The 18,491-nt window shown below is 48.7% G+C and overlaps 1 protein-coding gene across 1 annotated transcript in view; it reads left to right on the forward strand.

Moving 5' to 3' along the window:
• The window catches only part of IL16 (interleukin 16), a 48,379-nt gene that overhangs the window by 11,047 nt on the left and 18,841 nt on the right, over positions 1 to 18,491 (forward strand). The window contains exons 5-9 of the mRNA XM_060157394.1: positions 2,526 to 2,640; positions 8,207 to 8,280; positions 9,514 to 9,730; positions 12,648 to 12,765; positions 14,927 to 15,059. Coding sequence (XP_060013377.1) covers positions 2,526 to 2,640; positions 8,207 to 8,280; positions 9,514 to 9,730; positions 12,648 to 12,765; positions 14,927 to 15,059 — 657 coding nt within the window. The remainder of the gene's footprint in view (positions 1 to 2,525; positions 2,641 to 8,206; positions 8,281 to 9,513; positions 9,731 to 12,647; positions 12,766 to 14,926; positions 15,060 to 18,491) is intronic.

The following is an 18,491-nucleotide window of genomic DNA, read 5'->3' on the forward strand; positions in this document are numbered from 1 at the left end:
TCTTCCCCAAATTCAGATATTCAGACAGATTTTTGCCCCACAATTGAGAAATATCTAAAGGGGGGCACAAAAGCAGTGGTAATTGTGGGACATCCCAAATGCTCCTTGGCATTGCTTCCAGAACATGCCATCCCATACATGGAGTTGACGTGGGCACTGAAGAACTTCTGAAATAGACATGGCAGCTGCTGCAAAGTTCTCAAGCCAGCCCAGGGAACCAAGATGCTTAAATGATGGAAGGGTAGGTTTCTACCCACCTCATATGATTTTGGTGTGTGGTGTGAGGGAAGATCTGTTCACCGATATGGTCTTCCTGCAGGAGGGCCCCATATGTCTGGAGTCCTTCCCTCCACCCCCATCCATCCTGTCTCCTGGGAGCTCAGCAGAGATAAATGAGGAGAAACAAGTGGGAAGTACTGAGATGATTGTTCCTCTAATCACAAGGGGGTCACTCTCGCCAGTGCTGATTTTCTCCAGACAGCCCCTCTTTCTGATTTCTAAATCACAATGCTTGTCCCCCCTTGAATTTAGGTCGAAGCATTTTTAACATGGTTGACTTTTAGACGGTTTGCAATGCTCAAAAGGAGGCAGAATGGAAAAAACCACCAACACCCGTGCAAAGATGATCAACAGGGGTGTCAGTCATCTCGGTGTGCATAGACTGTACAGTCAGTAAATAGATGTCGTGGGCAGATGTGTCCCTGGGTGGATTGAACTGCCCTCGTTGGAGAGCCCTAAGGTGTTTGGTGTCGGAAGCCTGGAGTACAGAGCAGGGGCGATGGGTTAGAAATACGGTGGGTCTCCCACTGTCCTCCTGATACACCTCCACACCGAAGACCTCATCATTAACGGATAAGTAGAAGGAGGAAGAAGCAGAGCTAGAAGGTTCCACCAGTGCCTGAGGTAGCCAAAAACGATAAAACCAGCGACCAAAACCCAGGCATTGTGCTAAGGGCTTTGCAAGGGTCATTCCTTTAATTCTCACAAAACCCTATTATTATCTCCTGTTAATAGGTGAGGAGACTGGGGATCTGGGACTTACAGGACTGGCCCAAGGTCACTTGGTTAGTGAGCAGTTGACTCAAGACTTTCTGAGCCCTGGATCTTGTTCTTAACCACTACAGCATCCGGCCTCCCCAGGGTGGGTGAAAGTTTGGGTCTAGAGCAATTATTTCAGCCAGGAAGAAGTTGGGAGCGCATACAGGGAGCCCGGAAGCTGCCCTACCTCTCATTTTCCTAGCCCCATGCTACTCCTGGACACCGTTGCTCTTTCCCGTCCTGGAACACCCACACCTTCACCAGAAGCTCACACCAGCGCTTTGTCCACACAGCTTTCCTGTCTGGCCCCTGCTCGCCAGGCTCCCTTAGGGTCTTGAAGGTGGCTGCCTGGCCTGCCACCTCTGTGGTGCTGGGGCGATGCACACACTCGGCTCCGAGCAGCTGCTGGCCTCGGAGAAATTGCCCAGGAGCAGTGATGCTGTTACTTGGCAGCCATCGCTTGGAGGGGTCTTCCTGGGAGCCAAGTTGCTTGCTGCTTCCTGGCACGCTTGCAAGCTGAATCCAAAGGCCGGGCCTCCAGCTGGCTTTCGTGCCTTCTGTCTATAACATATGTTTTCCGAGCACCTGCGTCCAGAGAGCAGACACTGACAAATAAGGTGCGTTCCCCACCTCCGGGGAGCTCACAGTCTCCAGAGGAATCCATTGCGACCCAAGCTAAGCCTTCTTGAGAAGAAGGTGCTCTCAGTCATCAACCGAATAAAGCAGGCTGTGTGTGCCCTTCGCTGCTCTCTGGGTCTGCCTAGGTGGTTGTCCTGACTCACTGCAGGTCTACAGGCCAAGCTGGACCCGCCCGCCTTTCTCTTCCTGCCGTCTGTCGACCTCACGTCTTTCTCTTGCTTCCCCGGCCTCTGGCCTCCTCTCTGCTGCCACCTGGCAGCTCCTGACCTCGTGGTACTGCAGGGGCAGGAGGGAGAGCACAGGACTGTAGTAGTAAATTCCTTGAGAAGGGGAGGGGTGGGAGGTAGAACAGAAGGGGCGTGAACAGCTTTTGGTAGGAGAAGAGATGCTTCCTCCATTGTCAGCTGCTGCTTTTATGATTACTGGTGTTGGTGTGTTAGTTGTGGCTTCTGGATGTCTTAGTTAATATTCAAACACAACGCTATGAGTTTGGCGATGTCAGCATCATTTTCCAAGGGGGTAAATTGAAGCTCAGAGACAGGAAGTGATCTGCCCAGAATTGCTAGTCAGAGGGGCAGAGCCAGGGTACTTGCTAGTCTCCATTCAGACGCCCCCTGTGTGGGGAACATCAGACTCGTGAGAAAGCCCCAGGACACGACACAGCCCAGCGTGGCCTTGAACTTACCACTTTTCCCATTCCTCTGTTAGGTCCCGAGACCTCTAAGACCAAGGGCACCCCGCTCCTCCCCGAGTCCTCTGTTCAGGGCTGGGGCGGGGCCTCAGGACAAGGCAGCCCAGTGAATGGCATGGAACATTCCGAAATCTGACCTTCTCCTCTTCTTCCCCAGGGCCTGGGCTTCAGCATCGTTGGAGGAAAGGACAGCATTTATGGCCCCATTGGAATTTACGTTAAAACCATCTTTGCGGGGGGAGCAGCGGCCGCCGATGGAAGGCTACAGGAAGGTAGATTTCCCGGCCTTCACTAGGTGATGTTGGTGGAATCAAAAGCAGAATCACTAGGCTACCAGTAGAAGCTACTGGGAAAGTGAGACGTGTCTTGAGCCTTCAGAATCCAGCTTGCGTGGATTCGGGGGTCTGCGGGCCCCGATGGCTCCGTCAGGCCTGGCACATTGGCTGGGTGTGTTTGCACACTCAGTCTCGGTCCTGTTACTGGCCTGGGGCAGAAGAGCCCTTCCATCCCTCTTGCGCGTTTGCTTGTCAAGGCCCCTCTGCGTTGCTGGCAGCCATCGACACCCCCTTTGTTTTGTTTTCTCTGCCCTCCCCAGCCCACAGACACGGGGAACCAGGCCCGGGGCTTCCAGTGAGTCCTCTGTGAGCCTGCCCCGTGCTGGCCTCTAGGAATACAGAGGATTGTCACACAGGTTCCCTCTACTGAGGAGCTCAGGATCCGCCCAGCTGCCGCCCCTCCCCTTCTGCCCCCCCTACTCCCATCCACTACCTCCCTCCAGCTTTTCCATCTCTTCCAGGGAGGGAAGCCCCTGGCCATCCTGAGAGGAAGGGGCCCAGGGCGCTGAGGTGTCCTCTGAGTGCCCCTCCCTATCCCCTTGTCCTGGAGGGGAGGGTTTTCTCCCCACCCCCAATCCTACCCCACAGTCACGTGTAGGCTTGGCCCCAGGAGATCTCCAGGTTCTAACTGGGAGGCAAAATTCCGGGGCAGGTAGTCAGGGAGCAGAGGGAAGCTGCTGCAGGCCTGACCCTGGGCTACACGTGGATCTTTAAAGAGAAGCGATTTCACAACCTTCTTACCTTCTCTGTCAGGCCAGTTTCTGTAAACTCTGCTGCGAGCCAAACCGCCTTTAATAACCTAACTTGTTCAGGGCAGGGTTAACCAGCCACAGCCCGCAGGCCACAGCTGGCCCACTGCCTATTTCTATGAGGCTCACGAACGAAGAAGGGTTTTCATGTCTCTTAAACGGCTGAAAAAAAGTCAAAAGAAGTTTGGATTCTTTTGTGAAAATTAAATTCAAATTTCAGCCTCCTTAGAAAAGCGTTATTGGTACACCACCATGCTCGCTCACTGACCTCTCGTCTGTGGTTGCTTTTGTGCAGTGTTGAGTAGTTTCGACAGAGAGCATGTGGCCTGCGAAGCTTAAAATATTTACTATCTGGCTCTTTATAGAGAAAGTTTGCCAACTCTAACATTATGCGTATGGATTTTATTGTAGGGGCAGTGGGGAGCATTTGAAGCTTTTTATAATTTGGGAGGGACCAGCTAGGACCAGGGTTTTTAAGTTGATTCAGGAAGCCGAGTGTAAGATGAAGTGGGCTGGCTAGACACCAGAAGCAGTAAAACCAGTTCAGAGGCTATTGTAAGAGCCAGGCTCCAGCTCTTAAGGGTCTGCCCTGAGGCTGTAACCCTGGGAGGAGAAAGATGCTGATGGGGGAAACAAGGGCTTCTGTGGAGGTGGCAAATGAGATCAGAGAACACGTGAAGGCGTCTGATCTTAGTAAACTAGAGAACGATGATGAATTATATATAACAGGAGGTGGAGGAAGGGTAGCAAAAGAAGGCAAACGAGGGTATTGAGGTTTGAGCCGCAGAGCGGAGTGAGGTCTCCAGGTGAGCACTAGGTGGCGCTGTCCAGCAGGCGAAGGAAAATTTGGGTTCCAGTTCAGGAAGGGAATAAGGGTTGAATGTAGATTTTTAGGGTCATTTGGAAAATAGCTGAAGTTATAGAGTGGATGCAGGAAGCAGGGAAGAGAAGAGAGAGAAGAGGGCCGAGGCAAGGCTTGAGGGGGATAGCTAAATCAAGAGGCATGCAGAGGAGTCATTGAGAGAAAGGAAGGAAAGTGAGATCAGAATCTTGAGATGGGCCGGTCTGCTTCCTTATCTTCTGTACTTTTCTGTGTTTGACTAAAAGGTGGAGGAGGAATTGAAGTGGCCAGAAGAGAGAAGCCTGCCCAAGCCAAGCTTCATTCTTTTTCTTTCTGGGTATTTGTCTCGCTTAGTTAATAGTGATCGTAAGAATTCGGTGAAAAGGACACTCAGCTAGTCTGCAGTCCTTGATTCTAGCCTCAAATAATTGACCAAATTGCCTTTTGTAACTTCTTTCAAAAGTGAAGTTTTAGAATACGCCCTGGAATTCCCCAGGAGATATGTCAGTTGCAACAAAAGTTTGGTGTCAAGATCAAGGCTAAGAATGTTTTATTTGTATTCCCTTTGCAAACAAATGATTGTGTAAGGTTTATAAGGCAAAACCGAGGCTATTCACCTTCCACCAGATATGGCCAAATAAGGCTAAGGACTCTCTGGAGGGCCCAGAGTATGTGGCCCCCTTGGGATGGACATTCTAATAATTTGAAGACAAGTTCAGCCTCTTGTGTCATAAAGAATGGACGTTTCTGAAGTGTGTTCTTTGTAGATCCTGCCTTCAGCAAGTACTTAGTTATATTTTGATTATTTTTAATTTGTCAGTTGTCACACCTCAACTTGGAATCTCATAAGGACAAGGACCGAGCCTTTTATTTTTCTTGTCTAGTTTTAGCAACGTAACAGATGAAGCTGGTTTGAATATGCTTCCCACCCCTTTATTGTCATAGACACAAGTTGGCTAAAACAGCACATCGGAACTGTAAAGAAAGAAATGGAAACACCCAGCTTCTAAGAAACAAAGAAACCACTTTAAATCTAAGCGTGACATTCCCAGGAGTTGATGACGTGATAGCACAGGGAGCTGCTTACTGGGCCTAAGGCCCAGGGGCAGGGATTCGATGCCCACACAGGGGCAGGAGAGGTGGTCTTGGGCCCTGGGAACCTCTGAGAACCTGTAGAAAGCCTTCATACTAAAGAGCTGCCCTCATGAAAGGCCAGCAAGCCCAGGGAAGCAACAAGGAAACGTAATTTTGTCCTTGGCCCTTGGGTGGGGAAAAGACATCTCACTCGAGAAAATGAAGAGCCAAACCCGTGTCAGGGTGAGTGTGCAACCCCAGCCGTCAGCCCTCGCAGCTCAGGACTCCCAAGCTGAGGAGCTAACATTACTACTGGGCCTGAACCAGTCCTGAGACCCCGGGGTGCCTGCTGGAAATAAAGGAAAAAAATAAAAGTAGCCACGTGAGGGGTGTGGGAATTCCACAGAAAAACAAGCTCCCCTTAAAAATGAGTTGAGGGCTTCCCTGGTGGCGCAGTGGTTGAGAGTCCACCTGCCGATTCAGGGGACACGGGTTCGTGCCCCGGTCAGGGAGGATCCCACATGCCGCGGAGCGGCTGGGCCCGTGAGCCATGGCCGCTGAGCCTGCGCGTCAGGAGCCTGTGCTCCGCAACGGGAGAGGCCACAGCAGTGTGAGGCCCGCGTACCGCAAAAAAAAAAAAAAGTTGAAAATAAAGATTACAATTGTTCAGCCAGAAAAAGGAATGAAATCCTACCATTTGGGACAACATGGATGGACCTTGAAGGCATTATACTGAGTGAAATAAGTCAGAAGAGAAAGACAAACATCATACAATCATACTTATATATGGAATCTAACAAAACAAAAGACCTAAGTCATAGCTATAGAGAACAGATGGGTGGTTGCCAGAATTGGGGGGGGGGAGGGTGAATTGGGCGAAGGCGGTCAAAAGGTATAAATGTCCAGTTATAAAATAAATAAATCTTGGGTGACTCTAGTTAGTAATACTGTATTGTATGTTTGAAAGTTGCTAAGAGGGTAGAGCTTTTCTTTTTTTTAAAATTTTGTTGACGTGTAGTTGATTTACAGTGTTGTGCTAATTTCTGCTGTACAGAAAAGTGACTCAGTTCTACACATATATATTCTTTTTCATATTCTTTTCCATTCTCGTTTATCACAGGATATTGAATATAGTTCCCTGTGCTATACAGGAGGACCTTGCTGTTTATCCATCCTATATATACTAGTTTGCATCGGCTAATCCAAAGTTCCCAATCCACTTGGGCAACCACAAGTCTGTTAAAAGAGTAGCTCTTGAAAGTTCTCATCACAAGGAAAAAAAACTTGTAACCAGGTGTGGTGACTAATATTAACTAGACTTATTGTGGTGATCATTTCTCAACATATAAGATCTTTAAAAAGATAAGAGAAGGAATAGAAAAACAATAAGGAAACAACAGAACACAATGAAAAAATAGATGGATGTGAAAAAAATAACTTTTAGAAATTAAAAAAAAGCAAAGTCATTGAAAGAAAAAAGAAAAACCTCAACGGATGGGTTAAACAGTAGATAAATGCAGCTGTAAGGAGAATTTGTGATCTGGAAATTATCCAGTAGGCCACATAGAACAATAGAGAAGCAAAAGAGGAGCCCTAGAGAAACATGCAGAATAGGTTGAGATGGTCCAAAATAATCTAATGGGAATTCTAGAAAGAAAGAATAGAGTGAAAGAGGGAAAGCGATAGGCGATGAGATCGTGGTTAAGAATTTTCCAGAATTATCCGGAATTTTCCAGAATTATGCAAACTTCAGTATGAGGTAGCACCCTAATACATCCTAGTGAAGCTTCAGACTATCAAAGACAAAAAATATATATATATATTAAAAACAACCAGAGAAAAATGATGGATTCTCTACCGTGGGACCATAATTAACTGACAGCAGATTCACCCAATAGCACGCAGGCCAGAAACCCGTGTAAAAAATAATGTTTGCATCTGAATTTCCCAGCACAGTGTTGAATACAGAGACAGTGCTCTTTGTTTATGTATTGAATAGATGGAATGAATGGGAGAAAGTGGTTTTCCATCCCCATAAAAATGGATCTCTGGATATAGAAAAAATTCTTCTCTTAGGTATAGGAGGAAAAAGCTCTAAGTCCTAACTTTTTACCATATGAACTTTGGACTTCTCTGAGCTCACTTTCCTCTTCTGTAACTTGGGAGCTACACTGCATTCTGGAAACATCACATCCAACCCACATTTACTGGGCACTGTGGAGGCCTCACCCAGAATTGGCCCTGGGGATGACAGCATCTGATGTAACAAAGCCCCTTCCCCAGGGAGAGACTTTCACAGTTCATCGATGACCACCGGGGTGGCAAGGGCTGTGAGAGTGGTAGGTTCTGGGTGCCACGAGAGTGCAAAGTCAGCAGAGACCAAGAGGTTAAGAGGTGGTAGGTGAAGAAGGTAGGAGATGTACATTTTAGTTCAGACGATGGCACAGAAGCAAGCATGGAACCGCACAGACCACTGTGGGAAAGGCAGGTGTGCGGCATCAGGAAATGGTCCAGGGGAGCGAATGGCATGAGGGGCTGAGAGGCAGGAGAGAAAGAGGTGAAACCCAGAGGTGGGCAGGGAGCCGATTGGGCCAGGCCTTGTGTGCCTGGCTAAGGACCCTGGATCTCACCCTGGAAAGTAAGCAGTACCAGAGAAGGCCCGGCACTGCTGCCTTGCCCACCTCCCAGGGGGAGAGCCCTGAATGAGGAGGTGTTCTCTGTGATGCTTTGTACATCTCACAGAAACCTGGACGGGGGGTGGGGGCACTAGAGTTTAAGGGATAACGCCTCCTGATTGGGCAAAACTCTTCTCAGCTACAATTTCTCCCTCTCCCAACAGGTGATGAAATTCTGGAACTCAACGGGGAATCGATGGCTGGACTCACACATCAGGATGCTTTGCAGAAGTTCAAGGTGACCATTTATTATCAATATATGGCCAAACTCTGGGGCCTTCAGACAAAGGAATCAAGCTCCCGGCATCACCCTCCTTCCTTCAAACCTACAAATTCCAAATGTGGGCTCCTTTACGTGGGGCCCCTTGCTGACACTGATCTAGGCACATTGTTCAAAAAAGGCCTTACTCTGAAAATAATAGTGTAATCAGGACTGTTGTCGGGGGCTGCATCAACTATTTGAGGTTTATAGAATGGTTTTATTTTATTCTATTTTTTTATTGGAGTATAATTGCTTCACCATGTTGTGTTAATTTCTGCTGTACAATGAAGTGAATCAGCTATACGTATACATCTATCCCCTCCCTCTTGGGCCTCCCTCCCACCTCCCCCCCATCCCACCCACCTAGGTCATCACAGAGCACCGAGCTGAGCTCCCTGTGCTGTATAGCAGGTTCCCACTAGCTATCTGTTTTACACATGGTAGTGTATATATGTCAATCCTAGTCTCCTAATTCATCTCCCCCTCCCCTTCCCCCCTCGTGTCCGCGTGTCCGTTCTCTATGTCTGCATCTCTATTCCTGCCCTACAGATAGGTTCGTCGATATCATTTTTCTAGCTTCCACATATATGTGTTAATGTACGATATTTGTTTTTCTCTCTCTGGCTTACTTCACTCTGTATGACAGACTCTAGGTCCATCCACATCTCTACAAATGACCCAGTTTTGTTCCTTTTCATGGCTGAGTAATATTCCACCGTATATATGTACCACATCATTATCCATTCCTCTGTCGTTGGACATTTAGGTTGTTTCCATGTCCTCGCTATTCTAAATAGTGCTGCATTGAACACTGGGGTACACAGGTCCTTTTGAATTATGGTTTTCTCAGGGTGTAACGTTCTATGTATTTATATTACAATCTTTAAAGTTTCGAAGACAGTCACTGAAAGATATTTTTTGAGTCTCCATCTAGTTAGTTCAATTCAAGACTCCATTCTTTGGCATATATATGTATATACTTCGTATATAAGACGTCATATCCGTATCCAGACATACACATATATGTCATGTATATGTATACACACATTTCTGTATCTCACACACACACACACACACACACACACACACACATGCATGTGGCCACATTTCTTTAAAAAGCATTCTACTATTGTTCCCCACAAAGGCCCGGGCTCTTGCCCTTGCCCTGAGCTGCTGCTGGAAGCCGTGGCCCTCTCTCTTTCCTTCCAGCAAGCCAAAAAGGGGCTCCTCGCCCTCACAGTGAGGACCCGCCTGACGGCCCCCCACTCCCTGAGCAGCCGCCTGTCCCCCCCACTGTGCCGCTCCCTGAGCTCCAGCACCTGTGTCACCAAGGACTGCAACTCCTTCATCCTGGAAAGCCCTGAAGCGCCCGCCAGCAGCGCCAAGCCCAACTACAGGATCCTGGTGGAGGTGTCCCTGAGGAAAGGTAGGCTGGCCTCCTGGGGGCCCCGCTGTCCTCCTCCGCCCTCTGCCTGGGCCTCCCTCCGCTGAGCTATCTCCCAGACTTTCTTTGGCTGGAAACAGGCCCAGACATTGTCCTTTAGCAGATTTTATGGCTGTTGTTTAGCCCCAAGGTCTAGGGCTCTGTTTGTTAACAGAAGCCCGGGACACACCATCCGAATTCAGTCAACATGTCCCAGTGCAGTGGATAAAATAAAACAAAAGGAAGCAAACACAAATCACACACACACACACACACACACACACACACACACACACACACACACGACCAGGAGTTGTAGCTCCACAGCTAATCTGCTAAGAGACCTTGGGCAGGTCACTTGCCCTCTCTGGGATTCTTATTTTCTCACTTGGCCAGAAAATTGAGATCCTCTCAAGCTCAGACATTTGGGGATCGGCATCTAGTCCCTTCACACACACACCCCCGCCAAGGGTGGATGCTAACTGCAGGGGGCTCAGCAGGGCCCCCCCTGCCAGATTGCAGCTAGGCTGAGACCTGGAGAATGAAGAGGAGGCAGCTCCCGCAAAGGGCCAGCTCAGCTTGTAGGGACAGAGGGAAAGCCAGTGGGGCTGCAGTGAGGTGGGCAGCCTGAGAAGTGGTGTTGGAGCACCTGGCGGAGGCAAAGAGAGAGACCCTGTGGGGCTTTGCTGCTAGATTCTCTTCTAATTGCAATTGGGAGTCCTTGAGGGATTTCTAAGCACAGACATAATCAGCTTATGCTTTAAAAGAAACATCTCCTAGGCATCTCTGTAGAGAATGGCCTATAATGTGACAAAAATGGAGGCTTGGGAACCAGTTGCAGCCGTTGGATCAGAGAGGATGAGAACGGTAGGTGAAGACGGGTGGGTGGCTTTGAGATCTGTTGAAGAAGAAGAATGAGGAATGAAGAGGGTAGACGGCAGGCAGCCTGAGGCCTCAGACATCCCTGAGCCCCCAAGCCTGGCATGAATACTAGGCACAGGTCAGTACGTGCTAGCACACGCCAGCAGCTGTGTCCAGGACTCGCGGCGTGAGTTCACTGAGCAGGCGCAGGACATGGGGAAGACACGGCTCTCTTCCTTCCCCTGGTGGGCTCCGTGGTCCCTGGCCTTGGGTGGTGTTTCCTCTGATCACTGGCATCAGAAATACCATAGGCAGGGTTTTTGTTGGATTGCCGTATGTATATGACACAGCTTCTTAATCTCCACCCCCAGAGATTTCCCTTCCACAGTATTAGAAGAGAGGCCCAGGGATCTATAACTTTTATATAAGTACCCCAGGCAATTCTGATGCCTGCAGGGCTTAAGAACTCTCACTCTGGTCAGGAAACCTGATCTCGGCAAAGGGCTCTGACCTTTGTTTGTGGGCCATATCACAGCCAAAATTCTTCATCCATCAAACAGGGTTGCTAACAGTTGCCCATGGCAACCCTCCTGGGACATTGGGAGGACCAGCATCCGAGGTGAAAATACCCACAACCGTGCTTTGTAAACCACAGGTGCCAGGAGCAAACCACAAGAAGGTCTTTCTCCTACTCCCTGGCCACTCCATCTGGTCCTTCTTACCGGCTACCCCTCATTCTCCAGTCCTTTTGATGCTGGCCAGCCCCCGGCCCTCCTCTCCCACACACCCTGGGGGACCCATCCAGCCCCATGGTGCTAACACCACCACCTCCACGTTGATACTTTCAAACTTCCACCCAGCCTTCTCTGCTGGGCTCCAGGTTCATCTACCCAACTATCTGCTCCCCATGTCTCCTTGGCTACTTCATAGGCATCTCAGGAGTGACTGGGGCAAAACTGCACACCTGGTCGCCATCCTCATGATTCCGGTCCTCCATAGGCGTCCTGTTTTGGTAAACCGAATCATCACCCACCCAGTTATTCAAGAGTTCTTCAAGCTAAAAAAATCTCTACGAGTTATCTTCATTTTAATTTATGAAGTCCCCATATTGCATCATTCAGCAAGTCTGTCTTCAAGATGCGTTCTGTGTGTATCCATCTCTCTCCCATTTCACTAGCGGTAAAGTCCAAGTCACCACTGCTGGGTGAAGAGTAGCCTCCTAACTGATCTCCTTGTTCCCATTCTTGACTGACCCTTCATAGCTCTTTCTTTTCCCAGCAGCCGGTCATACTGGGGAAAATAGAAATTAGCCCATGTCACTTCCTGCTCGTAAGTTTCCTATGGCATTCCTTCTCAGTGGAGAATAGCGTCCTTTCACTGACACATCCTTGTTGACAAGGTTCCACTTAAGCTGGCCCTTGCCTCCCTGTCCTGAATCCTCTCATACCACTCTCCCCGTGATGGGCTACGTTCCGGCCACACTGGCCTCCTTTTTGGTCCTGCAGCATGGCCTGCTTCCTTTCACCTTGGGCCTTTGCATTAGCTGTTACCTCTTTTGGGAATGATCTGCCCCCATCCCTGGTTCCTTCTTGTCATTCGTATTTTAGCCTAAATGTTGCCCTCTCTGAGCCCTAAAGAGGTCATCCTCTTGTGTTCTAGTGCATTCCCTATTAATTCTCTGCCTAACACTTACCACCCCCCTGACAACTTCCTCCCTCCTTCCTTCTTTCCCTCCCTCCCTCCTTCCTTCCCTTTCTCCCTCCCTTTTCCTTTTGTTCCTTCCTCCCTCCCTCCCTCCCTCCTGCTCTCTCTCCCTTCCTTCCTTCTTTCCTTCCCTTTCCTTACTTGACCTTAGCATCCTCATCTGCCTTGGTCACTAGTTGCTGACCCTAGAGCAGTGCCTACTCACAGTGATGCTGCATAAGCATGGGTGGAATGAATGCATTAATGGATAGGAGACACCAACTAACCCAGGACAGGTTTGGCACCTAATAGACTAGTGCATCCCTGGGAAAGCTCAGTCACCAGTGCCCCACCCCCATCCCGTTCTGCCTTCCAGAGGCCGGTGTGGGGCTGGGAATCGGCCTGTGCAGCGTCCCCTATTTCCAGTGCATCTCTGGCATTTTCATTCACACGCTCTCTCCGGGATCCGTGGCGCATCTGGACGGACGACTCCGGTATGTCGTGATTTCTGTTTTTGAAAAGACCCCTGATTTACAAAGGAGGGAAGGAATTCCTTAGTGCATCAGGAGACTGACTGGGAGATGAGCTATTTAGAATGATCCAGGGATAGCTCAGAGCCTTTGTCCTCAAAGTGTGGTCCCTGGACCAGCGGCATTGAAATCACTTGGGAGTTCCTTAGAAATGCAGAATCCCAGGGCCCTCCCCAACCCACTGAATCAGGACCTGCATCTTAACTAGATCCCCGGGAATTTGTATGCACGTTGCAGTGTAAGAGGCATTGTCTCAGAGAATATCAGTCCGAAACAGAAAACATGAAGTGAAACATACTTTAATTCAGATGTAAATAATACAGACCGTAGAGTGACATAAATAGGGGCTTCAAGGAGGTTTACCTGTGGAGTCAGTCTGTATGGAAAAAGAAGCTTACTCAGCAAATCAGTAGTATTAACTCCATTTCTTGGTAGCATAAACAGAATATTTTCGGGCATTCCACGTGTATCTTTTTCCGAATAACTTCTAAGAGAAGTAAACATCTAAATTTTATTTTCAACAAGGGATCTGAGTTTGGTAATTACATTTTATTCCAGTTTACCTTGTTACAGTACTGTATACTCAGTCCAGCACTCATGTGCGGTATAGCTTCTCTCCTATAGCGTAAGAAGATACATGCTATATATTTATGTGTATCCCAGATCGTATATCTTCATGTATATCTTCTCTACTGGGCTTAGGTTTTGCTGAATCAGGAGAGTTTTGCCGTATGTTAAGATGTTTTCCTATCATTGTAGTATTGGGGCTGGCTAAAAAGTTCGTTGGGGTTTTTCCATAAGATGTTATGGAGAATCCCAAACGAACTTTTGGGCCAAGCCCATATACGCGAGCCCTGCTTAGGGTGGTATCTTGATGGAGCTTCTGAATTAGAGGTGGGCCTGCTGCTGTCACGGGCACGAGGGTGATAGCTGATTTGCTGAGCTGCTGTTACCTGGGACCGAGTGGCTCAGTCAGAGTGATGGCCTTAGTCCTAATATCTTTAGACAGAGTCTTCCCTCCTGGACCTGCAGCTGGGTAGGGACTGTTTTGGAAGCTTCCACTTTCCTTGGCATCAGGTGCCGTGTGGTCTTCAGTTACCTCAGTGAAAATGTGTACTTTCTTAGCAAGAAGGAGAAAGGGAACTAACTCAGAGACAGAAATGTAGAAGGAAGGGGCAGCCAACCGCAGCAGGAGGAAGTGTGAGATCAGCCACAGGGGACCTGAGTTCCAATCCTGGCCCTGCTGATAAACAGCTAGGGCAGAGGAGGGCAAATGGGGGCCCACCATCTGTTGTTTTTGTTAAATAAAGTTTTATTGAAACAAAGCCATGCTCCTTCACTTACATATTGTCTAAGGCTGCTATTTTTAGACTGTGACATCAGAGTTGCAGTGTTGCCACAGAGACGGCACGGCCTGCAAAGCCTAAAATATTTACTATCGGCACTTTCCAGAAAAAGTCTTTTAATGCCTAAGTGACGTCTTCTTGAGACAATGTCACCCTCTCTGCCTCATTTTCCCCACGTATGAAGCAAGAGGATTGGATTGTACAAAATCCTCTGTGTATCGATGCAACCTTATTTTTTCTACCTCATTTTTACCCCCATTTCCCGCCTTACAAGAATGAACTCCACTGCCTTCCCTCTTTATTTCTTTTTGCAAGAACCTTGGCTGCCCCCCCATCCAGTTATTTCTTCTTTACCTTTTAGCACGTCCCATCTGCTCTTCCTGTTAACCATTCTGCATATGGGAACATTGAAGCCCCAAGAGAGATGTGAGCAGTTCCATTGTGGTTAATTGGTTAATCCATTACATTGGTTAAACGACGCCCGCCATCTTGATCGAGCTTAAGTTAAATGGAAAGGGCAGAAAAAAGTTACAAACTTCCGTGAATGTTGCCCCACACTCGGTATGCATTGTCTCCCACTTTGTGGTCATGCATGAAGGGCGCGTGCGATATGTCGCTTTGGTCGGCCCTGTACTGAGTTTCAGTCGGAAGGCGAAGGAGGTCTCCTTATTGCTGTGAATTTGAGGTCTCATCACACAGCCCAGGCAGGACTGGGACCTCGGGGAAGCACACGTCCTGCTGATGAGTTTGCTGATGGCTTCCTGGTGATGCCTCTGCAGGTGTGGCGATGAACTTGTGGAAATCAACGACTCCCCCGTGCACTGCATGACGCTCAACGAAGTCTACGCCATCCTGAGTCACTGTAACCCGGGTCCAGTCCCCATCATGGTTAGCCGACATCCGGACCCACAGGTGACACCCTGCTGGGCATCCTCTTCTTCCCAGACCCACTCTCTCAGGACTCAAATGAACCAAGTGTCTGTCGTAACAAGCGTCTGCAGAGAGGTCCTCTGACAAACTCCTAGACGCAGAGGCGATTGGCGTTAGCTCAGGGAAGCTCTTGCAGCTGGGTTACAAGCTCTAGGGCAGGAAAATATAGACCCAGGGTTCCTGCCAGTAGATAGAAGAGATTCACTCATGCATGCATCCAGTGGGTCCTCACTATGTGATTGTCTGGACCCGGGCGCTGAGCACACAGGAAGAAGTGGGCTCGTAGCACGCATGCCTGCCCTCCAGAAGCTTACGTTCTGGCTAGAGAGACTGAGAGAGAAATCATTGGGATACAGAGTGGTAAGTACTATGAGAATACAGGGATACAGACGGGAAGGTGAGAGAAAGCAAGAAATATCAGAAGTTAGTTTTCTCCAGGCAAAGAATTTGTGGAAGGTCATTCCAGGCAGTGGGAACACAGAGTTAGGCTGCAGAGTCATGAAGGGACCTGTCGTGGAAGGAGAGGGGGCTAGGTTCTCAGGCCTGGGATGTAGGGACTGGAGGAGAGCATCGAGAATGGAGTTTGGCAAGGCACTGGGGTTACGTGGCAAAGGGCTTTCCACAGGGCACTAAGGTGTTTGCATTTTATTCCGTGAGTAATGAGGAGCTAGGGGAGGTCTCTAGCTCTATATGTAACGTGTTCAGGGTTTTTTTTTACCCTTTGATTGCACGGCAGAGGACAGGATGGAGTAGGTGGAACTCGGAGTTTTTCAGAGGAAGGAAATGGATGGTGAGGGCCTGAACTAAACAGCAGATGTGGGAAGAGAACAGAGAAGAAGGGGCAACAAGAGGCAACCTGGGAAGAATCAACAAGATCTGTTGGCTGATTAGCTCTGGGGCAAGAGACGGGGGAGCCTAGGAGGACTGGAGTATTTTTAGATTAGAAGACGGAGCGATGGCAACACCACCACCGGAGTAGAGAATCAGAGAAGGGAGGTGGGCTTGGAAGGGAAGAGAAAGATCTCAGTGTGGGATACAGAGAGATGGAGGTGCCTGGGGGAGGTTTAGTTAGAGATGCCCATAGGCAATTAGATTTAGGACTGACAGTGACTGGTAAGTGAGATCCAGGTGGAAGGAAGACTTGAGAAGTGCAGCCATGGGCGTGGGTGAGATGACTTTGGGGACCCTGGTGATAACCACCATCACTATTTATTTCATCCTTAGTGTGTACCAGCTGGGTTTGCCAAAGACTTGACATATACAGTTGCATTTAGTGGCTATACATCCCTCTGAAATCGGTATGATTTTCCCCTCCAATTCCTCGATGAGGAAACTGAGGCTTAGAAAGGCAAAGGAGCTTGCCCAGTGGTGGAGCTACGAAGTGGAGAAATGACGATTTAGATCCACCATAGCCTGTGTTCGTAACTAGTGGGCTCCCAAACCCCCAGCAGAGATAGGACAGAGAACGGAATGATGGGGAAGAGCCACACGTGCCTGTGGGGTGGGATTCAAACCCAGCCCTGCTCAGTTATTAAGCACGGACAATAAGCGCACTGGAGGAAAGCGAACCTCTCACTTACGGTAAACAAGTAACTCGTCTAAACCTCTGGGCAGTAGAAGAGAAGAGAAAGGAAAGGGGTCTCGATTCGGTGATCCGTGCCTCTTGCTGCCCTGGAGGACCATGGCGAGAGAGCAGCGGAGGAGGACGCAGGGTAGGGGGGCGAGGCTGTGGCCCCTGCACTTGAGGGGCTTGCATTCTGGCTGGAGGGGTGAGGCATCCACACAGAGAGTCCACAGGAGGTGAGGGCCCTGGGCGTGAGGGGGTCAGGGGCCCAGCTGCTCAGCCGAGGGAGCCAGGTCGTGAAGGGCAGGCAGAGCTTGGAGCAGCAGAAGGGCTAAGGCACTGCAGGCAGGGGACACACGCAGGCAGCAGGATGCCTCGCTTATGCCCAGCTTCGCTATTTACTTCGAGTGACCTTGGACATCCATCTAACCTCTTAGAGGCTCTGGTTCCTCAACTCTGAAATGGGGGTGTGGTCTTCACCTTACAGGACTGCTGTTGAGGGTAAATCTCTTCTACTGACAGTCTACCATTTGGCAGGAATTGTGCCCAGCACTTTTAATGATGTATTTAGTATTATTTTTTTGCGGGGGGGGGGGCTAAAATTATCTAACATGAAGTTTACCATCTTAGCCATTTTTTTTTTTTTTGGCCTCAGCGCGTGGCCTGTGGGGTCTCCATTCCCCAACCAGAGATTGAACTCGCGCCCCCTGCAGGTGAAGCGCGGAGTTTTAACCACTGGACTGCCAGGGAAGTCCCCCATCTTAGCCATTTTGAAGCGTGGAGTTCAAAATGAAGCGTGGCACGAAGGACATTCACATTGTTTTGCAGCCATGACCACCAGCCATCTCCAAGGACGCTCCGTCTTGCCAAACCGACACTCTCTACCCCTTAAACAACCCTCATGCCCCCACCTCCCGCCCCTGGAGGTGACCATGTTACTTTCTGTCTCCATGATTTTACTGCTCTGCATACTTCATACAAGTGACGTCATACTGTATTCGTCCTTCTGTGACTGGCATATTTCACGTAGCATAATGTCCTTTAGGCTCATGCATGTTGTGGCATGTGTCACCATTCCCTTCCTTTTTAAGGCTGAATAAGATTCCGTTGTATGTATAGACCATATTTTGCATATCCATTCATTTGTTGATGGACACTTGGGTTGCTTCCACCTTTTGGCTATTGTGAATAATGCTGCTATGAACATAGGTGTACAAATATCTGAGTCCCTGCTTTCCGTCCTTTCTGGGTATATACCCAGAAGTAGAATTGCTGGATCATACGGTAATTCTATTTTTAATTTTTTTGAGGAACTGCCATCCTGTTTTCCATCGTGGCTGCACCATTTTACACTCCACCAGCCATGTAAAAGTGTTTCAATTTCTCCGTATCCTAGTCAACACTTTTCATTTTCTATTTTTCTGATAGTAGCCATCCTCATGGGTGTGAAGGGACATCTCATGGTGGTTTGGATTTGCATTACCTTAATGATTAGTGATGTTGAGCCATCTCATGGTGGTTTGGATTTGCATTACCTTAATGATTAGTGATGTTGAGCATCTTTCACGTGCTTGTTGGCCATTTGTATATCTCCTTTGGAAAATGGCTGCTCAAATCCTTTGCCCGTGTTTTACTTGGATTGTTTGTTTTTGTTTTTGAGTTGCAGGAGTATGATTTGCAAATGTCTTCTCCCATTTCCTGAGTTGCCTTTTCACTCTATTGATTGTGCCCTTTGTTGATTGATACACAGAAGATTTTCATTTTGACATTGTCCAATTTGTCTGTTTTTTTCTTTTGTTGCCTGTGCTTTTGGTGTCAAACAACGTATTTCTTAAAACCCTCTGTTCTTA

This window comes from Lagenorhynchus albirostris, chromosome 1 (assembly GCF_949774975.1).
Source record: "Lagenorhynchus albirostris chromosome 1, mLagAlb1.1, whole genome shotgun sequence".
In the NCBI taxonomy this organism is placed as follows: domain Eukaryota; kingdom Metazoa; phylum Chordata; class Mammalia; order Artiodactyla; family Delphinidae; genus Lagenorhynchus; species Lagenorhynchus albirostris.